This window comes from Macaca nemestrina, chromosome 6 (assembly GCF_043159975.1).
Source record: "Macaca nemestrina isolate mMacNem1 chromosome 6, mMacNem.hap1, whole genome shotgun sequence".
Lineage (NCBI taxonomy): Eukaryota > Metazoa > Chordata > Mammalia > Primates > Cercopithecidae > Macaca > Macaca nemestrina.
Window position 1 is genome coordinate 161,304,379 of NC_092130.1, and position 20,916 is coordinate 161,325,294.

General features: G+C 33.0%; 1 protein-coding gene across 11 annotated transcripts in view; it reads left to right on the forward strand.

The window, feature by feature from the left end:
* The window catches only part of LOC105467940 (cadherin 18), a 1,130,742-nt gene that overhangs the window by 1,000,383 nt on the left and 109,443 nt on the right, over window positions 1-20,916 (forward strand). For all 11 annotated transcript variants that reach the window (XM_071099077.1, XM_071099078.1, XM_071099079.1 and 8 more), the window contains one exon: window positions 8,960-9,147. In XM_071099077.1, the coding sequence (XP_070955178.1) occupies window positions 8,960-9,147 (188 nt within the window). The remainder of the gene's footprint in view (window positions 1-8,959; window positions 9,148-20,916) is intronic.

Here is a 20,916-nt window from a genome sequence, read left to right on the forward strand (position 1 = left end):
TGTCTTTAATTTCTTTCCACAATATTTTGTCATTGTCAGTGCACACGTTGTTAGATTTATTCCTAAATATTTTATCATTTTTATGCTGTTATAAATGAAATTGCTTTATTTTCTTTTGCAATTATTCATTGTCATGTAACTTTGCTGAATTATTTTATTAGTTCTAAAAGTTTGTGTGTATGTGTATGTGGGTGTGTGTGTGTATTTGTGTAATCCCTACGGCTTTCTAAGTGTAAGATCATGTTATCTGTGAACAGAGATAATTGTATTACTTCCTTCCCTATTCAGATGCTTTTAATTTCTTTTTCTTGCCTTATTACTCTGGCTAGGATTTCCAGTATTATGTTGAATAAAAGTTCAAAAGTAGGCATCCTCTTTTGTTCCTGATCTTACAGTAAATGCATTTAATCTTTCACCATTTTAATATTGTGGGATTTTAACATATGGCTTTTATTATGTTGAAGAAGTTTCTTTTATTTATAGCTCTATTTTATGTTTTTGTAATCATAAAATGGAATTGAATTTTGTCAATTGCTTTTTCTGTAGAATTGACATGACCTTGTGATTTTTTTTTCTTTATTCTGTTAATGGAAATGAAAATTAATTGATTTTCCTATGTTGAACTAAGCTTGCATTCCAGGAAAAAGAAATCCCAATTGCTCATGGTGTACATTCCTTTGATATTATGCTGAAATCAGTTTACTAGTATTTCATTAATAATTTTTGCATTACTATTCATAAGGAATATTGGTTTTTAATTTTCTATTCTTTCAGTGTCTTTGTCTATTTTTGGTTTCAGGAGAATACTGGTCTTATAAAATAAATTAGGTAATTTTCCTTATTTTTTTTACTTTTTGCATGATTTTGAGAATTAGTGTTAATTCTTCTTTAAATGGTTAGTAGAATTAAAACAGTACACCCATCTGTTGCAGGGCTTTTCTTTCTTGGGAAGTTTTTGGTTGCTTATTGACTCTCCTTATTAGTAGTATGTTTAATTATTTTAGTGATAAAACAACAAATTGCCTTTTTTCTATTTTGTCTTTTCCAATTTTTCATTAATAGTCACATATTAGTGTGTAGTTATAAATAACCCTTTGTTATAAATACAAATTTGGCATGTTATTTGCAAATTTTAGTAATTCTGTGAAGTTGGACAACCAGATTCTAAAATTATATTACCATTACTGTTTCTATTTGGCTTAAATAGCTAGAGTTTACTACAGATAACACATCTGTTCATTGTGGAATGTCCTTTGATACAGCCAACTTGAGTAATTTTTAATACTAAACATAATTATTTATCAGTTGTAAGTTTCATGGACATAAACAATTTTGAGAAATGAGGAGAGAAGTTAATTTTGATGTCAAATTGATATTTTAAAAATATAATTATCATTTAGTTTTTTCGTTTCTTGTTTTTTATTTGTTTTGTTTTCAATATAGTTTATATTAGCAAAAAGGGAGTGTTATAAGAAGTTTAACCTTCATATTTGGTTCATTTAGTTTCCTATGTCCTTCTTTTGTTACAAACTTTAAACAATTTATTCTTTCATTGGCCTACATTTTAAATATTCTAAATAGTTTCAATTTACTTCTTTTTAAAAAGACACAAGACTGTAGATGCCCAGCATAAAGTTGGAGGTGACCATCATTTGAATATTTTAACAGAAACTCAGGATATGGTAGATGTGACTATTCATTTGGAAGCCGTAAGTTTATATGTTGATGTTGAAACCACAGGAACAAATGTACCTTTCTGGAGTGTGTGTATAAGGAATAGAAATGAGGTACCAAGTTACGGACAATACTCTCTTTTAAGAAAAAAGTGAAAGATAAGTCTGTAATGAAACTGAGATGTTAGCAAAGTAGTGATACAACCAGGTAAGGGCTGTGTTCTAAAATTCTAGAGAGGGCCTTTTTTATAGCTGTAGCCTAAGTAAATTCTCCTGCATGTGCACATGGAGATATGTAAAGTAAAATTCATTTGACTATTTCTAAATTAGAAAAACATAAGATTAGATAACTGGTAGCATATTATTAAAACAAATACTACATTCTGATTAATGAACTAGAACTATATACAACATCTTATTTACAACTCAAATTATGATTTTGAATAAAAAATACAAAAAAAGATGAATATTAACTTAAAATCTAAATAACTATACTATTTGAATATATGTTTGTAGAAATACATTACATTAATTTTTTTTTGGGGGGGGGACAGAGTCTCGCTCTGTCGCCCAGGCTGGAGTGCAGTGGCCAGATCTCAGCTCACTGCAAGCTCTGCCTCCCGGGTTTACGCCATTTTCCTGCCTCAGCCTCCCGAGTAGCTGGGACTACAGGCGCCCGCCACTTTTAAGATATGTAAGGGGATGATCATGGTTCCGGGAGGATGAGCTGAGAATTTGTTTATAGCAAATGGCTGCCTTAGAAGCATCACCTATGCCTTCAATAATGTTACCTTATAAAATGAGACCTGAAATAAATACACCAGAACATTAAGATTTAATAGCACACATGTGTGTTTCATGACATTTTTCATTTTTTTCTGTTAGAAATATATCAAAGTATAAAGTCATAGAAAGAGAAATAATCAGCAATAGGGGTGTAATAGAATCATGTTTTGTTTGTTTATTTTGGTTTTTAATTTTCCTCAACATAACTCACAGTGCCCCAGGATGACAAGAACAAAAAAAGAATCCATTTGAATTAGCAAATCACCTGCAACTACTGCAAAGGTGTGTATAGTTTATCTATGCCTATGTTGCAAAGCATTCCAATTTGGCAGATTAAAACAACTAACATTTATTATTTCACAATTTCTTTAGGTCAGGAATCTAGCTATGGTTTAGATGAGTGCCTTTGGTTCATGCTTATGAGATTCCAGTGTAGAAGTCAGCAGGGGCTGAGGTCTTGCCCAAAGGCTTACCTCAGTGGAAGTGGAGCTGGTTTCTGCTTCCAGCTTACTCACATGGCTTTTGGCAGGCATCAGTCACTTGCTCTATGGGCTTCAGGAAAACGTGACAGATAGCTTGCCCCAGAGAGTGATACAAGAGGGAGTGAGAAAGTGTTCCCGTGATAGAAGCCACAGTCCTTTTGTAATTTAGTGTTGTAAGAGACATCCTATTACTTTTGCTGAACTCATTCCATCATAAGTGAGCCACTATATATAGCCAACACTGTCAGTGATACAAGAGGGAGTGAGAAAGTGTTCCTGTGATAGAAACCACAGTCGTTTTGTAACCTAGTCTTGTAAGAGATATCTGATTACTTTTGCTGAACTCACTTCATCATAAGTGAGCCACTATATCTAGCCAACATTCAAGAGGAAATGATTACTCAAGGACATGAACAGCAGGAGGCATAAAAAAATAGGGCCACCTTGAAGGCTGCCTACTAAAAGTTGACTCATAATGAACAAATTATAATTATCAACTTAATGGAGAGTGTGCAAAATATTAATCTGAATGTACTTCATTTTGTTTAATGGGACATAGTGAATGGGGAAGTTACTATTCTTGCAATTCTTAAAATGTATCAAGAATTATCAGGGTTTTTCCCCCCATAAACATAATCTTCCTGTACCAGGAATCTGTTTCATATTTTAAGACTCAGCCTAAATGTTTTCTGGGCCATGAGTTTTTTGTGACCCATTTGAACAGTTTTTTTTTTTTTGCAATCTGCTTTGTAAAAACAACCTTCTTTATAATGCTATCATCATAGTAATTCTATAATGTATTAATTTATCTCTGTTAACTAAGACATCTCTGGTTTTCTAGTGTTACCATCCCGGTATTAACTACTTGACAGGTTTTTGAAGGTTAATGTAATTGTGGGTAATTCTGATTTAGTTGGACCTTGGAGACCACAACATCCAAAAAAATTGACTCCTAGTCTCTGTCTCAAAATGTTTTAGAGAATTTGTACTAATATTTTGTAATATTTCTATACATTTTGTTGAACAAAACAGATGTGACTTTTCAGGAACATCATGATATTTTCAAGGCCAGTGCAAATCACATGGCTTCTCTTTGATGCTGATTTTATGCCCTTAGATTTGACCTTTCAACATGAATTTTGGAAACATGACCATTGGCAAAAGCCTTTTCTTAGTATTTCATAGCTGTGCCACCAAAGATAGATGAAAGTTATTTTCTAGTTCCAGTTCAACATTTTTGAGACATATGCTCTTTTTGGAGATGTTTGAAACAGCTGCCTACCCTTCACCAATCAACTGTGAGAAGGAAGAAGGGATCCTATAAACGCTTGAGTCTCATGCTTTTCCATGTCAATTCACAGAATCAAGGAAGATAGATCTTTTAGTAATGGTAGATCTTGATAAAACCGTATGGTTAAGGTCAAGGGATCATTTGTCTAAAAGAAGAGGGTGCTTTACACAGGACAAGATATGTTGGTTGAACATACTTTATTTGGACATTTAGTTTAATTAAACTAAAAGCTAATGTTTTCCTCACTTTGCTGTGAGTTTATGTCAGATGTATTCTCCAATGCTTATGAAAGAGAGCTGAGAAAAATATTTCTTGAATATTGAGTAAACACAAATACATATGTGAACACGTGTCAACCCTTAGTATCTATACATATACATTTAAAATTACACATTTTTGTCTTTAGAAGTTTATCAATTTTTTTCTTTTTTGAGACAGAGTCTCACTCTGTCACCCAGGCTGGAGTGCAGTGGCACAATCTTGGCTCACTGCAACCTCTGCCTCCCAGTTGCAAGCGATTCTCCTGCCTCAGTCTCCCAAGTAGCTGGAATTACAGGCACATACCACCACACCCAGCTAATTTTGTAGTTTTAGTAGAGATGGGGTTTTACCATGTTGGTCAGGCTGGTCTCGAACTGGTATTGAGCCACTGCACCCGGTTCAAATAAATATTTTAAACCATGAACACTGAATGTCTTTCAATTTGTTTGTTTTTTTATATTTTTCATCCATATTTTCTAGTTTACAGTGTGTAAGTCCTTCACTTCCTTTTGTCTTTTTACATTTTTCATCCATGTTTTATAGTTTTCAGTGCATGAGACTTTCACTTCCTTAGTTTATTTACACAGTTGAATTCATTTCAATGCTATTATAAATGGGATTGTTTTTCTATTTTTTTCAAAAAATTTTTATTAGTATGTGTAAATGCAACTAATTTTTATGTTGATTTTATGTCTGCAACATTACTGATTATTTTTATTAGTTATAACAATTTTTGTTTTTTGTGGACCCTGTATTTTTTATATATGTAATATTATATTATCTACAAACAAGGACAGTTTTACTTATTTCACTCTGATTTAGTTCCCTTTTATTTTATTTACATGCTTAATTGCTCTGGCTATGTCTTTCAGTACTATTTTGAAAATAAGTGGTAAGAGTGGGCATCCTTGCTTTGTTCCTGATCTTAATGGAAAAGCATTAAGTTTTTCTGTGTGTAATGTTATCTGTGGCACTCTCATAAAATGTCTACACTATATTTTAACTCTACAAGTACAGTAAAATCCCTATCAAAATCCAAATGACATTTTTTACAGAGATAGCAAAGAACAATTCTAAAATATATGTGGAAAGAAAAAGGCTCTGAAGAACCAAAACAATGTTGAAAAAGAAGAACAAAGCCGGAGGCATCACACTTGCTGATTTCAAAATATTTTAAAATGCTGCAGTAATTAAAATAGTATGGTAATGGCATGCAGACAGATATGTAGACCCGTGGAACAGAGTAGAGTCTCTAAATAAATCATCTTAGTGGTAAATCATAGGTAGTAAAATCATCTTCAACAAGGTTGCTAAGTACACAATAGGAAAAGGATAGTCTCTTTAAAAACGGGTCGGGCAAGGTGGCTCACGCCTGTAATCTGAGCACTTTGGAAGGCAGAGGCAGGCAGATCACAAGGTCAGGGGTTCGAGACCAGACCGGTCAACATAGTGAAACCCTGTCTCTACTAAAAATACAAAAAATTAGCCATGTATGGTGGTGTGCGCCTGTAATCACAGCTACTCGGGAGGTTGAAGCAGGAGAATCGTGTGAACCCAGCGGCGGAGGTTGCAGTGAGCCGAGATGTGCCATTGCACTCCAGCCAGTACAAGACCCCATCTCAAAAAACAAAATGAAACAAACAAAAAAAAAACAATGGAGTGAAAACTCAATATCTATATACAGAAGAATGAAAATGGCTTCTTTTTGTACATCATACGCAAACACCAATTCAAACTGGATTAACAAGTTAAACATAAAATCTGAAACTGCACAACTCTTAAAAGAAAAAAATAGGGGTAAAGCCTTATGACATTAGTCTTGATAATATTTAATCTGATATGACCCGCAAATCCCAGGCAATAATAACAAAAATAGACAAATGGGACTATATCAAGTTATAAATTTTTAACGCAGCAAAGGAAACCATCTACAGAGTGAAAAGCAGCCTATGGAGTGGGATAAAATATTTGCAAGCCATGTCTGCTAAAAGGCTGATTTCCAAAATAAAACTCCTACAACTCAATAATGAAAAGAAAGAAGGAGAAGAAGAAGGAGAAGAAGAAGGAAAAGGAGAAGGAGGAGGAAGAAGGAGAGGGGGAATGGGTAAAGGAGAAGGGGAGGGAGAGATGGAGGTGAGAGAGAAAGAGAGGAGGAGAGAGAGAAAGGGAAGAAGAAGGAAGGAAAAAAAACATCAATAACCTGATTAAAAAATGGGCCTAAGACCTGAGTAGCTGTTTCTCTAAAGAACACATTCAAATGGACAATAGGTATGTATAAAGATTCTCAATGTCACCAGTCATCATGGAAATGCAAATCAAAACTACAGTATGATAACACCTCATACGTGTCAGGATGGATATTTATGAAAAAAAGCCAATGACAGAAAAGTATTGTTGAGGATGTGAAGACCTTTGAAACCTTGCACACTGTTGGTAGAAATGTGAACTTGCATAGCATCTACAGAATATAGTATAAAGATCCCTCATAAGTTAAAAGTAAAATTACTGCATGACCTAATGACCACACTTCTGAGTATTTATTTTAAAAATTGAAATCAGGATTACAGATAAATGTTAGCATTCCTATGTGTATTGCAGCAGTATTCACAATAGCTAAGATGTGGAAAAAATCTAAATGTCCATAGACAGAGAATGTAGAGAAAAATGTGGTTTATCATACAATGGGATAGTATTTAGCCTTAAAAAAAGAGATCTTGCAATATACAACAACATGGATGAATACTGAGGACAGTAGGCTGAATGAAATCAACCAGTCACTGAAGGGCAAATATGGTACTGCATGATTTCAATTAGATGAGGTATATAAAATAGTAAAATTCATACAATCAAAGAATGGAGTGGTTGTTACCAGGGACTAGAGAAGGTGAATGAGGAATTGCTAATCAACAAATATTAAATTATCATAATGCAAAATGAGTAAGTCCTAGAGATCTGCTGGAAAACACTGTGTCTATGAATAGCAATGCTGTGTTGTGTAGAAATTTGTTTATAGGATAGATCTCATATTAAGTGTTCTTATCACAATAATAACAAAAATATATTTTCAACATTCACTAGATTAGACTTCTGTTTTCAGTATCATACCACTAATGACAAATGATTGTCTCACTGAAATTATTTTTGTAGAGATTGTGCATTCACTTACCCATATAGTCTAACTATATCCTTGTATAGCGTTGAATCACTATTAATTTAATCTTGTGGAAATTATTTTGTTAAATTACATTTTAATTCAAGATTCCTGGGCTTCTGTTGTTTATAATGTTTTGAATTTTCTATAATAAATTGCTCTAATAAGCTTTTTAAACTTGTGAATAAAACAATTGTTAAAAACATGTTCATTATGCTTCTTAATATAAGCACTATAGAAACGGTTCCATTTGACATTTAATATCAGGACAAACTTTGGAAAAATGATATTTGTACCTATTAGACAATGAGAGTATAAAATTAACAGTGCTTTAAAATTGTTAGCTATCTATCTAATCTATCTATCTGTCGATCTATCCATCTGTCTAGCTATTTGTGTACGTATAGTTTTTTATTTGGATTGCATGAAATCACATTAATTCTTCTTCTAGTAATTATAATTTTATATTGATTTAAAATTGAATATTAACTTGTCTGTTGAATCCTCAGCAGAGTTCTAAGAATAAATTGGTTTTAAACACTTAGAGAACAATAATCACCACTGGCATATATAAAATATCAGTGTCTTCACCTAAAATATTAAGTGTCAAAATTAATGCTAATTCGCAAATGCTGTTTACTTTTACATAGACATTTACTTTCTCATACTTCAACTCTGTAATCGATTTTTAAAAATTGTAATAACTTTATATTATTTAAAACTTTATTATGAAGCCACCTCAAATCCTTTTTAGAAGCTGATAGGGAATTTATACTAAAGAAATATATAAATACTTTCACTTTCTCTGACATGACTCTATATCTCACTATACTTGATAAAAATAATTATCTATATTCACAAATAGGCTATGCATTTTATCTTGTTTTTCTGTTGAATTCTACATTTCCACACTTTTTATTTCCACACTTTTGTATTTGAACGTCACATGTTACAATGCGGGGAAGAATAAATTGGGATTACACTAATACTTGACTAATTCAGTTTTGGTTCAGAATCAGAAGGAAAACTTGACTCTCCTCTAATGTTTGTAATTTAAGGGTTTAGAGCTAATAAAATGTTTCATATTCAAATATATAAATCTTTTCATGCAAAGTGTTTTACATACCTTTTAAAGTTTATATAAATCTAGTATTTAATTACTAAATAGTCTACTTTTAAAATCTAAAAAAGTCCATTTGATGCATTACCTAATATAACGGTCATTTGAATTAGTGCTCTAAATATTTGTCTTTTTCTTGTAAGATTATTTCATGAACATTGTATTTAAATACATTTAATATGAAATGTCTTCCAGAACATTATCAGCTATATGTTCCTGAGTCAGCTCAAGTTGGTTCAGCTGTTGGGAAAATCAAGGCAAATGATGCCGATACTGGCTCAAATGCTGACATGACCTACTCCATCATAAATGGTGATGGCATGGGGATATTCTCAATCTCCACTGACAAAGAGACCAGAGAAGGAATCCTTTCTTTAAAGAAGGTAAAAAGAACATACTTTTTGTGATTCAGGCAACTCACTCATCTTTTCCTGAATGGAAATTTGGCAGAGGTATGAATAATTCATGCTGTCAGGCCATTAAAATGATAAAATAGTGTCACTTTGTGATATAATTACATTTTAATTATTGTTTGTCAACTGTTTAGATCTTTCCTTCAGAAAATATATTTTGCTAAGGTGGGAAGATCTGATGTAGACTACACTAACAATGTTTCTCTCCATCTTTGTTTGTTTTGTCTCTACTCTAATCTTCCTGAAATGTCCCAATGATAATAGTCAAGAATTAAATAAAAGTAATTTCAATGAAGTGCAAAGAATCAAAGCATCATCATAATAAGACTATGGTGATTATTTTATAGCCAGAGAGGATGGCCAAGGAGGCTGAGATATTTGCCATCTTAAAATGTACTCCAGGTGATTCTAGAGTAGAACTATTTAGAAAACAGCCTGAGATACTTTATTCTAATGTACATACTGTAGATGTTGATGTGAGTCTGTCATCTATCTATCTATCTATTTATCCATCTGTCTAATTAGCCACTTGTATACATATACTTTTCTATTTGGATTGTATGATATCTCATTAATTATTCTAGTAAGTATAATTTTATATTGATTTAAAATTGAATATTAACTTGTCTGTTGAATACTACCTTGGGGAAGTTCTAAGAATAACTTGATTTTAAACACTTAGAGAACAACAGTCACCACTGATATATATAAAATATCAATGTCTTCACCTAAAATATTTTCTCATTGTAAATTTTTTTTTTCTCAGATTGTCAAACATAGGTCAAGGTGATAATGAAAAGAGACAATTTGCATATCTTTACTTAACGAATGTATTTATTTTGAGTTCCTTCAATGTGTCAGTTGCTATGTTCCACATGAGCTAAGCAAAGAATAAAAAGGGTAAGTGTGGAGCAAAGGCAGACTCAGCCCCTACATGCACACAGCTTCTAATCTGTGGACGTGGACAGACATTAATCAAATATCACATACACTCCTAGATCAATAATATGTTTTCTATGAAGAAGAGTTATATAGTGCTAAAGGGGAAAAATCTAGAATATTTAATTCTTTCTGGTATTCTATAATAGTTAAAGAGAGAATTGAAAGAAGCCTGGGGGTAAGTTAGGTATAGACTGTAAGGATGACTATTTCAGGAAGACAGAAAATGTACCAAGTGCCTGAGGTGAGTGAAACATGGCACATTTAAGGGATCAAAATAATGTGACTGAATCCAGAGTAGAGGGAATGAGGAATGCGGTCAGTGGGTACAAGACTACACAAGGCCTTGTTTAATTTTGCTAAATGGAAAGCCATTGAAGAGATGTAAGAAAGAAGTGACTAGATCTAATTTGATGTCAAGATTTCTGATTGCTTAATTAAGCAACATGATGCCAAGGCTGTGTGTTAACTTATCACTGCATTCCCAACATCTAGCATTTTTTTCTGACACAGAGTTGGCGTTCAATAAATATTAGAGTAATTAATGGATGATGATGTGGATACAAAGGTGAGAAGAGGATTGCCTGCTTTTCATTTTATGGGTAGCTTCTTTACTTAAAATAATTCAGGTAAACGGGATTAATTTTTTCTAAAATATTAATCCTGACAACTAGGGAACACTTATTTTAAGAAACAAGCATGAAAAGGAAGGAAATATAATCTTGGAGGAAATCTTCAAATAATAGGAGAGAATGTTGGCATTGAATATTCCCAAGGGATGCTGTTCAGGAGGTAGCTAGTCATCAGAAAAGTAAACTGTTCTCAAAATTTAAAACAATTTTGGATTATAAAAATTAATTGGATTTGGCTAAAGGAAGTACGATTGACTGGGTGATTATCATTAGCAGGTTGTATTTGATCAACTTTAGGGTAAGCATCACGTGGCAACGAGGAGAACGTATATTCTGTTGTTTTGGAGTGGAGAGTTCTGCAGATAACTGTCAAAATCTACTAAATAGGTATCTTCTGGAGCCAGAACTGAGTTCAGGTCCTAAATATCTTTATTACTTTTCTGTCTTGATGATCTGTCTCACATTGTCAGTGAGGTTTTAAGTCTCCCACTATTATTGTGTGGGAGTCTATGTCTCTTTGAAGGTCTCTAAGAGCTTGCTGTATGAATCTGGGTGCTCCTGTATTGAGTCCATATATATTTAGTGTAGTTACTTCTTGTTGAATTGAACCCTTTACCATTATGTAATGCTCTTCTTTTTGTCTTTTTCGATTTTTTTGGTTTAAAGTCTGTTCTGTCAGAAACTAGGATTGCAAACCCTGCTTTTTCCTGTTTTCCATTTGCTTGGTAAATTTGTCTTCATCCCTTTATGAGCCTATGAGTGTCTTTGCACATGAGATGGGTCTTTTGAAAACAGCATACCAATGGGTCTTGGCTCTTTGTCCAGCTTGCCACTCTGTGTCTTTTTATGGGGGCATTTAGCCTATTTACATTTAAGGTTAGTATTGTTATGAGTGTATTTGATCCAGTTATCATGATGCTAGCTGGTTATTTTGCACAGTTGTTTATATGTTTGCTTCATAGTGTCACTGGTCTGTGTATTTCAGTGTGTTTTTTAGGCTGATAACAATTTTTCCTTTCCATATTTAATACTTCCTTCAGAAGCTCTTGTAAGGCAGATATGGTGGTAATGAATTCACTCAGCATTTATTTGTCTGGAAAGGATTTTATTTCTCCTTCACTTATAAAGCTTCTGGCCAGGGCAATCAAGCAAGAGAAAAAAAATAAATGTATTCAGAAAGGAAGAGAGGAAATCAAATTTTAGTTTTTTGCAGATGACATAACCCTATATGTAGGAAACTTCCTCATCTCAGCCCAAAAGCTACTTAAGCTGATAAGCAACTTCAGCAAAGTCTCAGGATACAACATCAACATGCAAAATCACTAGCATTCCTATACACCAACAATAGGCAACTCTGAAACAAACCATGAATGAACTCTCATTCACAATCACCACAAAAAGAGTAAAATACCTAGCAATATGGCTAACAAGGGAAGCAAAGGACCTATTCAAGAAGAACTACAAACCACTGCTCAAAGAAATCAGAAATGACAAAAACAAATGAAAAACATTCCATGCTCATGGATAAGAAGAATCAATACCATGAAAATGGCCATACTGCCCAAAGCAATCTATAGATTCAGTGCTATTTCCATGAAACTATCATTAACATTCTTCACAGAATTAGAAAAAAATAATTTAAAATTTATATGAAACCAAAAAGCCTGAGTAGCCAAGGCAATCCTAAGCAAAAAGAAAGCTGGAGGCATTATGTTATCTGACTTCAAACTATACTACAGTGCTACAGTAATCAAAACAACATGGTACTGGTACAAAAAAAAAAAAAAGACACACAGACCAATGGAGAACAATACAAAATCCAGACATAAAGACTGCATACCTACCACCATCTGATCTTTGACAAACCTGACAAAAACAAGCAATGGAGAAAGGATACCCTATTTAATAAATTGTGCTGGGACAACTGGCTAGCCATATGCAGAAAATTGAAACTGACCTCCTTCCTTATACTACATACAAAAATCAATTCAATATGCATTAAAGACTTAAATGTAAAACCCAAAACTATAAAAATTCTAGAAGAAAAACCTAGGCAATACCTTTCAGGACATAGGCACAGGCAAAGATATCATGACAAAGAGGCCTAAAGCAACTGCAGCAAAAGCAAACACTGACAAAGAAGGTCTGTTAGGTTGGTGCAAAAGTAATTGCGGGTTTTCACATTGCTTTTAGTAGCAAAATCACAATTACTTTTGAACCAACCTAATAATTAAACTAAATAGCTTCTGAAACTATCAACAGGTTAAACAGACAACCTACAGAATGGGAGAAGATTTGTGTAATCTATGCATCTGACAAAGCTCTGATATCCAGCATCTATAAGTATCTTAAATATATTTTCAAGAAATAAAACAGCTTTATTAAAAAGTGGGCAAAGGACATGAACAGACAGACACTTCCCAAAAGATGACAGTTATGCAGCCAGCAAACATGAAAAAAAGCTCAATATCACTGATCATTAGAGAAATGCAAATCTAAACCACAATGTGATACCATCTTACAGTAGTCAGAATGGCTTTTATTAAAAAGTCAAAAAACAACAGATGATGATGAGGTTGTGTAGAAAAAGGAATGCTTTTACACTGTTGGTAGAAGTGTAAATTAGTTCAACCATTCCGGAAGACAGTGTGGCAATTCCTCAAAGACCTAGAGGCAGCAATACCTTTTGATCCAGCAATCCCATTGCTGGGTATATACCCAAAGGAATATAATTCATTCTATTATAAAGACACATACACATCTATGTTTGTTGCAGGACTATTCACAATAGTAAAGACATGGAATCAACCTAAATGTCCATCAATGATAGACTAGGTGAAGATAATATGGCACATACATACCATGCAATACTATGCAACAATGAAAAGGAACTAGATTAGTGTCCTTTGTGGGGACATAGAGAGAGCTGAAGGCCATTAGTTAGGCAAACTAATGCGGGAACAGAAAACCAAATACGACATGCTCTGACTTATAAGTGGGAGCTAAATGATGACAATACATGGACGCGTGAGGGGAACAACACACACTGGGGCCTATAGGAGTCGGGGGTGGGAGAAGGGAGAAGGTCAGCAAGTATAGATAAGGGATGCTGGGATTAATACATAGGTGATGGGTTGATCTGTGCAGCAGACCACCATGGCACATGTCTACCTATGTAACAAACCTGTATATCCTGCACATGTGCCACCGAACTTAAAAGTTGGAAATAAAAAAATAAAATAAAATGCCTTTAAGAAGAAAAAAATAGTAGCAGCAACTAATATTTGTTAGAGTATTTCCTCTGTGTCAAGACAGATTTTAAGCACATTGAAATGTCTTCATTGAGTTAATATACCCATAATTGTCCTTTTAATTCTTACTGTAACATTTTGAGAAAGAGAGTGTTATCATCCCCTCTTTATAGCTAAAGAAACTGAATCACAAAGTGATAAAAATAGTGCCCAAGTAGAAAGTCGACAGAAAACTCAACTGGAATATCTGTCTTCAGAGTCTGAACACTTACTCATGTTATATATTCAGATGGAAGATACATGATTATTCTTTGATACAATGGAGAGAGAAACTAATTGTGATGTGGTGGAGAGAAAATGGGAAGCAAAAATATGGGAGGAAAAAAATAGAAAAACACTGTCTTCTTGGAGAAGGTTCATACCTTTGTGTTGGAGAAAGATTATAAAACAAATAAACAAGAACATAATGAAATAAATGTTTTAATTTTAAGTTGGGAGACGAGAGTGTTTCTATGCACAGGGATAAAAAGCTCAATACAGACAAGACAACAAGGATACTGATGTAGTCTAGGGATACTGAAGAGAGGGTAAGTAATTTTAAAAGATTCATTGTGGATAGAGATGAGCCTCAATAGAATCCAAATCACAAGTGCAAAGAAACAACCTAGGATAGTATGCCTCCTTCTCTGAGGTTACCATAGGACAAGAGGTAGAAGCAAATGACTGCGGGTAAGTTTGCAATGATGTAGCGAGGATGTGTGTAGGTGCAGTGGTGGCGTTCCTGTGTATTAAGTCCTATTGTCTTTATAAAATAGAAAACAACTTCATATTTGCAAAAAGTGAAAGTAACAGTGCATGGTTTGATTACACACATAATCTGAAGTATAACTATCAGTTTTAGAATTAAGGACAATGCGCATATCTTACCACCTTATGTGGCTACAATTAACTAGAGGTCTGAAAAACAAAGGTAAAATATTTATGTTAATGTGTGTGCATATATTTAATTAATTTAATATTAATAGTTTATTCTATTTGGTACATACACAATGCCTATTTTTGAGATCAGAATTGTTTCAATTCTGAAAATGGTAAGTGATGATGTACTAAAAATATTCTTGACATTTAATAAGTTCAAATTGTCTTTCACTTTTTTCCTTGAATGTAATTTTTTGTTTCTTTGTTTGGAGATAGAGTCTTGCTCTGTCACCCAGGCTGGAGTGCAGTGCAGTGTGATCTCAACTCACTGCCACCGCCTCCATCCCTAATGCCAAAGTGGTTTTTCCACTTCAGTCTCCCTGGTAGCTGGGACCACAGGTGAGCACCACCACACCTGGCTATTTTTTCTTTTTTCTTTTCCTTTTTCTTTTGTTTTTTTTTTTCTTTTGTATTTTTAGTAGAAATGGTGCCTCACCATGTTGCCCAGGCAGGTCTCTCACTCCTGAGCCCAAATGATCTGCCAGCTTCCGCCTCCCAAACTGCTGGGATTACAGGTGTGAGCCACTGCACCTGGCCTCCCTTGAACATATTTTTTAATGTAGTCTAGATTTCCTCTGAGGTACGTGCATGTTGCATTCATGTAATTTTTTGATCCTTCTGATTAGGATTATCAGTCTCAGAGTTATTTCATTGCTGTATATTTTAGGGCACAAATAATTGCAATTTGAAAAACCTATATACCTCAGTGGATTTTAACCTTCAAGAGATTCAGATGGCAGAAAAAAAAAAAAGATAAAACAGTTCTTAAAAAGCTGTTCCTTATTTAATCTCTAAGGCAGTTCACTTTAGCCAGCTAGGCAGAACAGCTAATCTCCTCACAGATCGAAATCAGCACTGCTCTATAAATCCGCCAGCAGGACTGTCTGCACGTTCCTGTCCATATCATTCAAAGGAATCAGAAAATTGCCAAGTTGAATTCACTGGTGCATGGTGTGGTACATTGTAAATACACTTTGATAACTTTCATTCATTGTTTAATGAAGCCTGGCTGGGTGGAAAAGGGGAAAAAGATAAGGATGAATGCAATTGGATGTACTCTCTTTCCTCTGACATAAACCTCTTGTAGCTAGGGATGTGCTTCTCCTTAGCCGCCTTTCTCAAAGTCTCTTCTTATATGGCTCCTATTTGCACACTTTACAGAAGTGGATCCAAATATTGTTTTCTTTAGGTTTCTGGTTCTATTTGGCTTTCTGATTTTCAGCAAATACTGTTGTTTTGTCATTTCCTTCTAACTAATTCAACTGTAAATACAATGCAAATTAAGTTAAGCCAAAAAATTTTAAACTCGTCTTTCAAGTCAACAAAGGGTGTTTGAAGATATAACCTTACTGTAAAATGAAATCTAAATCTGGGTCTTGTCGTTTAGGAGATATATGACATTGTCTCAACCTTTGAAGCTTCAGTTTTCTTATTTAAGCATTTTCCAGGGTGATTATGGAAAACATGAAATGAGATGAAAATTGTGCTCTAAGCTATGTCTGGCTAATAATTACTACTACCTCAATAATGACTACTATCTAATACTACCTCAATAGCTTCTTTTTCTTTGTCTTCTTTTCTTCCTATTTTGCACCAGTTTTTCATTATACTTAGACCAATCCATGTGATGATTTTGCTGCTGTCTTTATTTCATGTTATTTGATTTAACTAGAAGCAAACTAAGAATGAAATACCGTGTGTATATTACATCACAACATACATACTGTCTTCATGTTTCTTGACAATCAACTTCCCCTTCCTGCTTCTTCAAGAGAAGAATTTTTTTAAGTTTACATTAAATATCGTATTTGTAGTACAACATTTTCAGGTATATTTCAGTCATAAACACATTTTTGATTATCTTTTCGGTTTCACTTATCAAAATATGCATTTCTATAATTTCTCAATGTAGAAAACCTATCAGTTTTATTTTCTTCTTAAAGTTGTTGCTTCTGATAGGATAAGACTTTTCAAAAATTAATTTACTCTGAATGTACTGATAATTTTCCTGAGTGTGTATCTATGTGTGCTACAAATCTGTCCCTGCCTGTAGGAGACATAAAGCACGTTCATAACCAAGTACTATGTATTTTTAAGATTTCCATACCCCACCATGAGTAAAAGATTATTAAACCCTTTGTATTTAACACATGATTTGAGATGGGTCTTAAGAGTAAACACTAAAAGTTATAAGTTTGTTTTTAAAAGTTTAAGTAAATTATAAGATAAAAACATGAAATACGTTCAGCTACAACCATACTAGATTTATTCTACATACTATATTTCTGGTCTTTTAGTGGATTGTGTTTATTGAGGATTACATTGTCATTCCTTTGACTTGCATTTAGTAACAGAATAAGGATCGAATGTTGTTGACTAACAGATTTTAACATTTTTAGACTTTGAACACAAAGAGTAATAAATGAGTCATCCCAACCCATTGTGAATAATCACACACGGGCAAACACATGATCACACATTGTAAATAAGAAACAATAGATGTCTAATTCTAATGAACTGCTTACAAAATATGAACATTGCTTAGGGATTTCATTATCAAAAAAAAAACTCAACTAAGTTTCTGCTTTATATTTTTATAAGGTTCTAAAGTCTGAAAAGTTATTCTTTTCAGCCACAGCCAACAGAGAGAGGAATCCAAGTTTCAATTCAGTAAAATCTATTACTATAATTCGGATAACTTTGACACAGAAATGCTATTGGGCAAATTGTTTTTCATGCTGTTCATCTATAGGCATAATGATAGGCCTAGAGTAATAAATCGTTTGAAACTACATTGAAAGTTAATTGATTCCTAAAATACAGTTCAGTGCAGTATTTGGAAACTAATGATCTGATGAAACATCTTGATAAATTAAGCTATATAGATGCATGGGCTGTTGGTAAGTTTGTATATGTGTGGATATATTTAATTATTTTATTTATGTGATATATACTGATATATACACATATACATGCACACATATGCACAAAAACACATAGATATACATATACACACATATGAGCTTATGTATAATTATATATAAATAATAATAAGCATACTTTCAATATAATATAATGTATACTTAAGCTATTTGAAATGAAAGAACTTTGCATTTATTTTTCCAGTGTTCAAATGACAGAAAGCAAACATGTAATATTTGTTTGTATCAATGTCCTTAGAATTACACACAATGAATAAGAATTACTTTCTTCTGTATAGAGAAATATATGATGAGAAAGGTTATGCATATACTCTGGTTTCCACAGACTGTCCATCATCCAGGCCAAACCTCTGACAAGGGCCACAAAGCATACCATAATACAAAAGCCTAGCGGGAGAAACAGTTCTTAAATTCATACAATTTTTCCTGTGTTTTAACAAAATACCATAATATAAGTTAAATACTTTTCCTGAAAACAAAAAGATAATAATAATGTCAGTCACTATTCCCGGTCTAGGCGATTTTATTTAATGATTAAAATGACAATTTTATGTATGAAAATGTTGATATTGACCCTATCTACCCGCTCTTGTAACTAAAATCTGGATGCTGGTGCAGTATAGGAAGTATAGAAATCAAAAGAAGAGGTCATAAATAGTCTCTTCTCTCATTGCTTAGGAGAATAGAATTTTAGAACCTCTCTGAACTCGAAGAATAATTGACTCGTACGGCAACTTGGCTAAACAGTATTTCAATATCCTTGTATTTATAATCATTATATAGTTCCAGAGAAGAATATAATAGGGTGATTTAAGGAATAATAGAAGTGATTAATGAGAAACCATTAAGAAGTCCTGAATATGTAAATCTGGCTGGAAAATGAGTGATGGGAAAACGATAACTAACTACAGTAATATGAAATGGATTAATGTTAGAGGAGAAAGTACTACTTTATAAGTTAGAAAGAGCAATGATATGTAAAAGTAATTAGTAGGAGTTACAGGATGAAATTAAGAAACTAAAATTTAAAATGGAAATCAGTGTCAACTCATTGATAGTGAGCTGTTAAATTAGGATATTGAGCAGTAGCTAAAGAAAAGTAAGAGAAGCCCAATTGCCTGGGGAAGTAAAAATTATGCCAGAATAAACACTTCTAGCAAGGGCTGAGAAGATAAACAATTTTATCAACAGCATTTTAGTTTCTTAGCTTATGCCTTCTGTGAATTAAAGAAATTACAAAGGTACTCAGAGTTCTAGGAGTTAGATTTAGTAAACTTCTCAGTTCATTTTTAACTTAAATACTTTGAAAAGATGATGATGAAGGTATCTTTTAATGGTGAGGATATTATATTCCACTCAACATTTTGTTTATCTTTATAATCAAAATGAAACATTGTATTACACTACTTATTTGCTGTTTAGATTTCCACCAGGATAGCACAGTGGTTAAGGAACAACTTATACACTTTTTCTGCCTGAGTTTAAATCCCAGATATATCACTTACAGACTATTGTCCATAAGGAGTTTCTTAACTTTCCTATGCCTTAGTTTCCTCATTTGTATATGGGAACAATTACACCTCACAGAGGTGTTGTGAAGATTAAATAAATTAACATGTGTTAATTGTTTAGGGCATAGGTCAGTGTTATTATATTTCAAAAATAATATTAAAATTTTTATCTATCAAATCTAAACCATGTAATAGTACCTTTTTGTACTCTGAAAACAGCTGTATTTGAGATGGAGAAAGAGCTATTAATCAAATTCCATGCACTAGGAATTATTTTAGATACATGAACTATGAAATGAACTAGATAATATTCTTTCTCTTAGGGAAAACTGAGTAGACATGATATATTGTTATAATACAAGATGTCAGCCCATACTAACTGTTAATAATATAGGTTTGCTTAAATTGTTATGAATTTAGAGATTAAAAAGAACCAACTTTTCAAAGATGGGAAGCAGTCAGTGAAATATTTGCATGGGAAATTATTTTTAAACATCTGTGGACTTTGGATACTCAAGAAAATAAATTCAGCCAAAGGTTTTATATCCACCCACATTGTCTTTCAAGTATGGGGATTATAGCCAAAAAACCTTGAACATTGCAATATGCTAATTACCTTAGTTTGATTATTACACATTGTATACATATGTCCATAGTTTATATTCGTATCCTGTACCTCATAAATATGTATAATTATTGTGTCATTAAAAATAAAATGAAACTAAAAAAATATTCTGACCAGATGGAATAATCTACCTAAATATTAGTTAGCACCTTTAATTGGTATCAATATAAAATTCTGTATTTAGAAACAATAATTATATTTCTTGGGGGGGAGTGGAATGAAGGATATTTTCTTGGGAAGTAATGTATCTTTCCAAGAAATACTTGTGAGTACTAATCGGTAATGACAGGCAGAAACCCTGACTGTGATTAACATCAGGATCAGGGTAATTGATCAGAATGTAAACATAGGCCTTGAAAAGTGTACAAACAATATCTCTTTTCCTAAGAAAATAAAATTATAAGCTAAAAAAAAAAATTATTAGTAATAACTAAGAATGAAAAAGTATAAGTCCGAGCTAAAAGTCAAATATGAGATCTGTAAGCATTACCAAGAGCACAAAAGTAAACAAAAATTAAAAATTACAAATATTTAAGAGAAATGGGAGGAGATGGAAACAGTCTATTTTATTTTAACTGCCATTTATTGTATGATGATAACACAGTATTAGCTAAATTTATAAGAATGGAGATAGTCACTAGAAAAATATATAAACAAAAATAGAACTTCACACAAGGAAACCAGATGTATCTAAAACAAACAAAAAAATAAGATTATAATAAAAATCCACATACATAAAAAAGAAACTAAGATATATGATTTCAGTGCCCACAATGATGGGATCCAAACTGAAATAATAAAAAGAAGGAACAGAAAAGCACTTTACAATCCTAAAGTGAGCCATTCACTGTGAGTATGAAT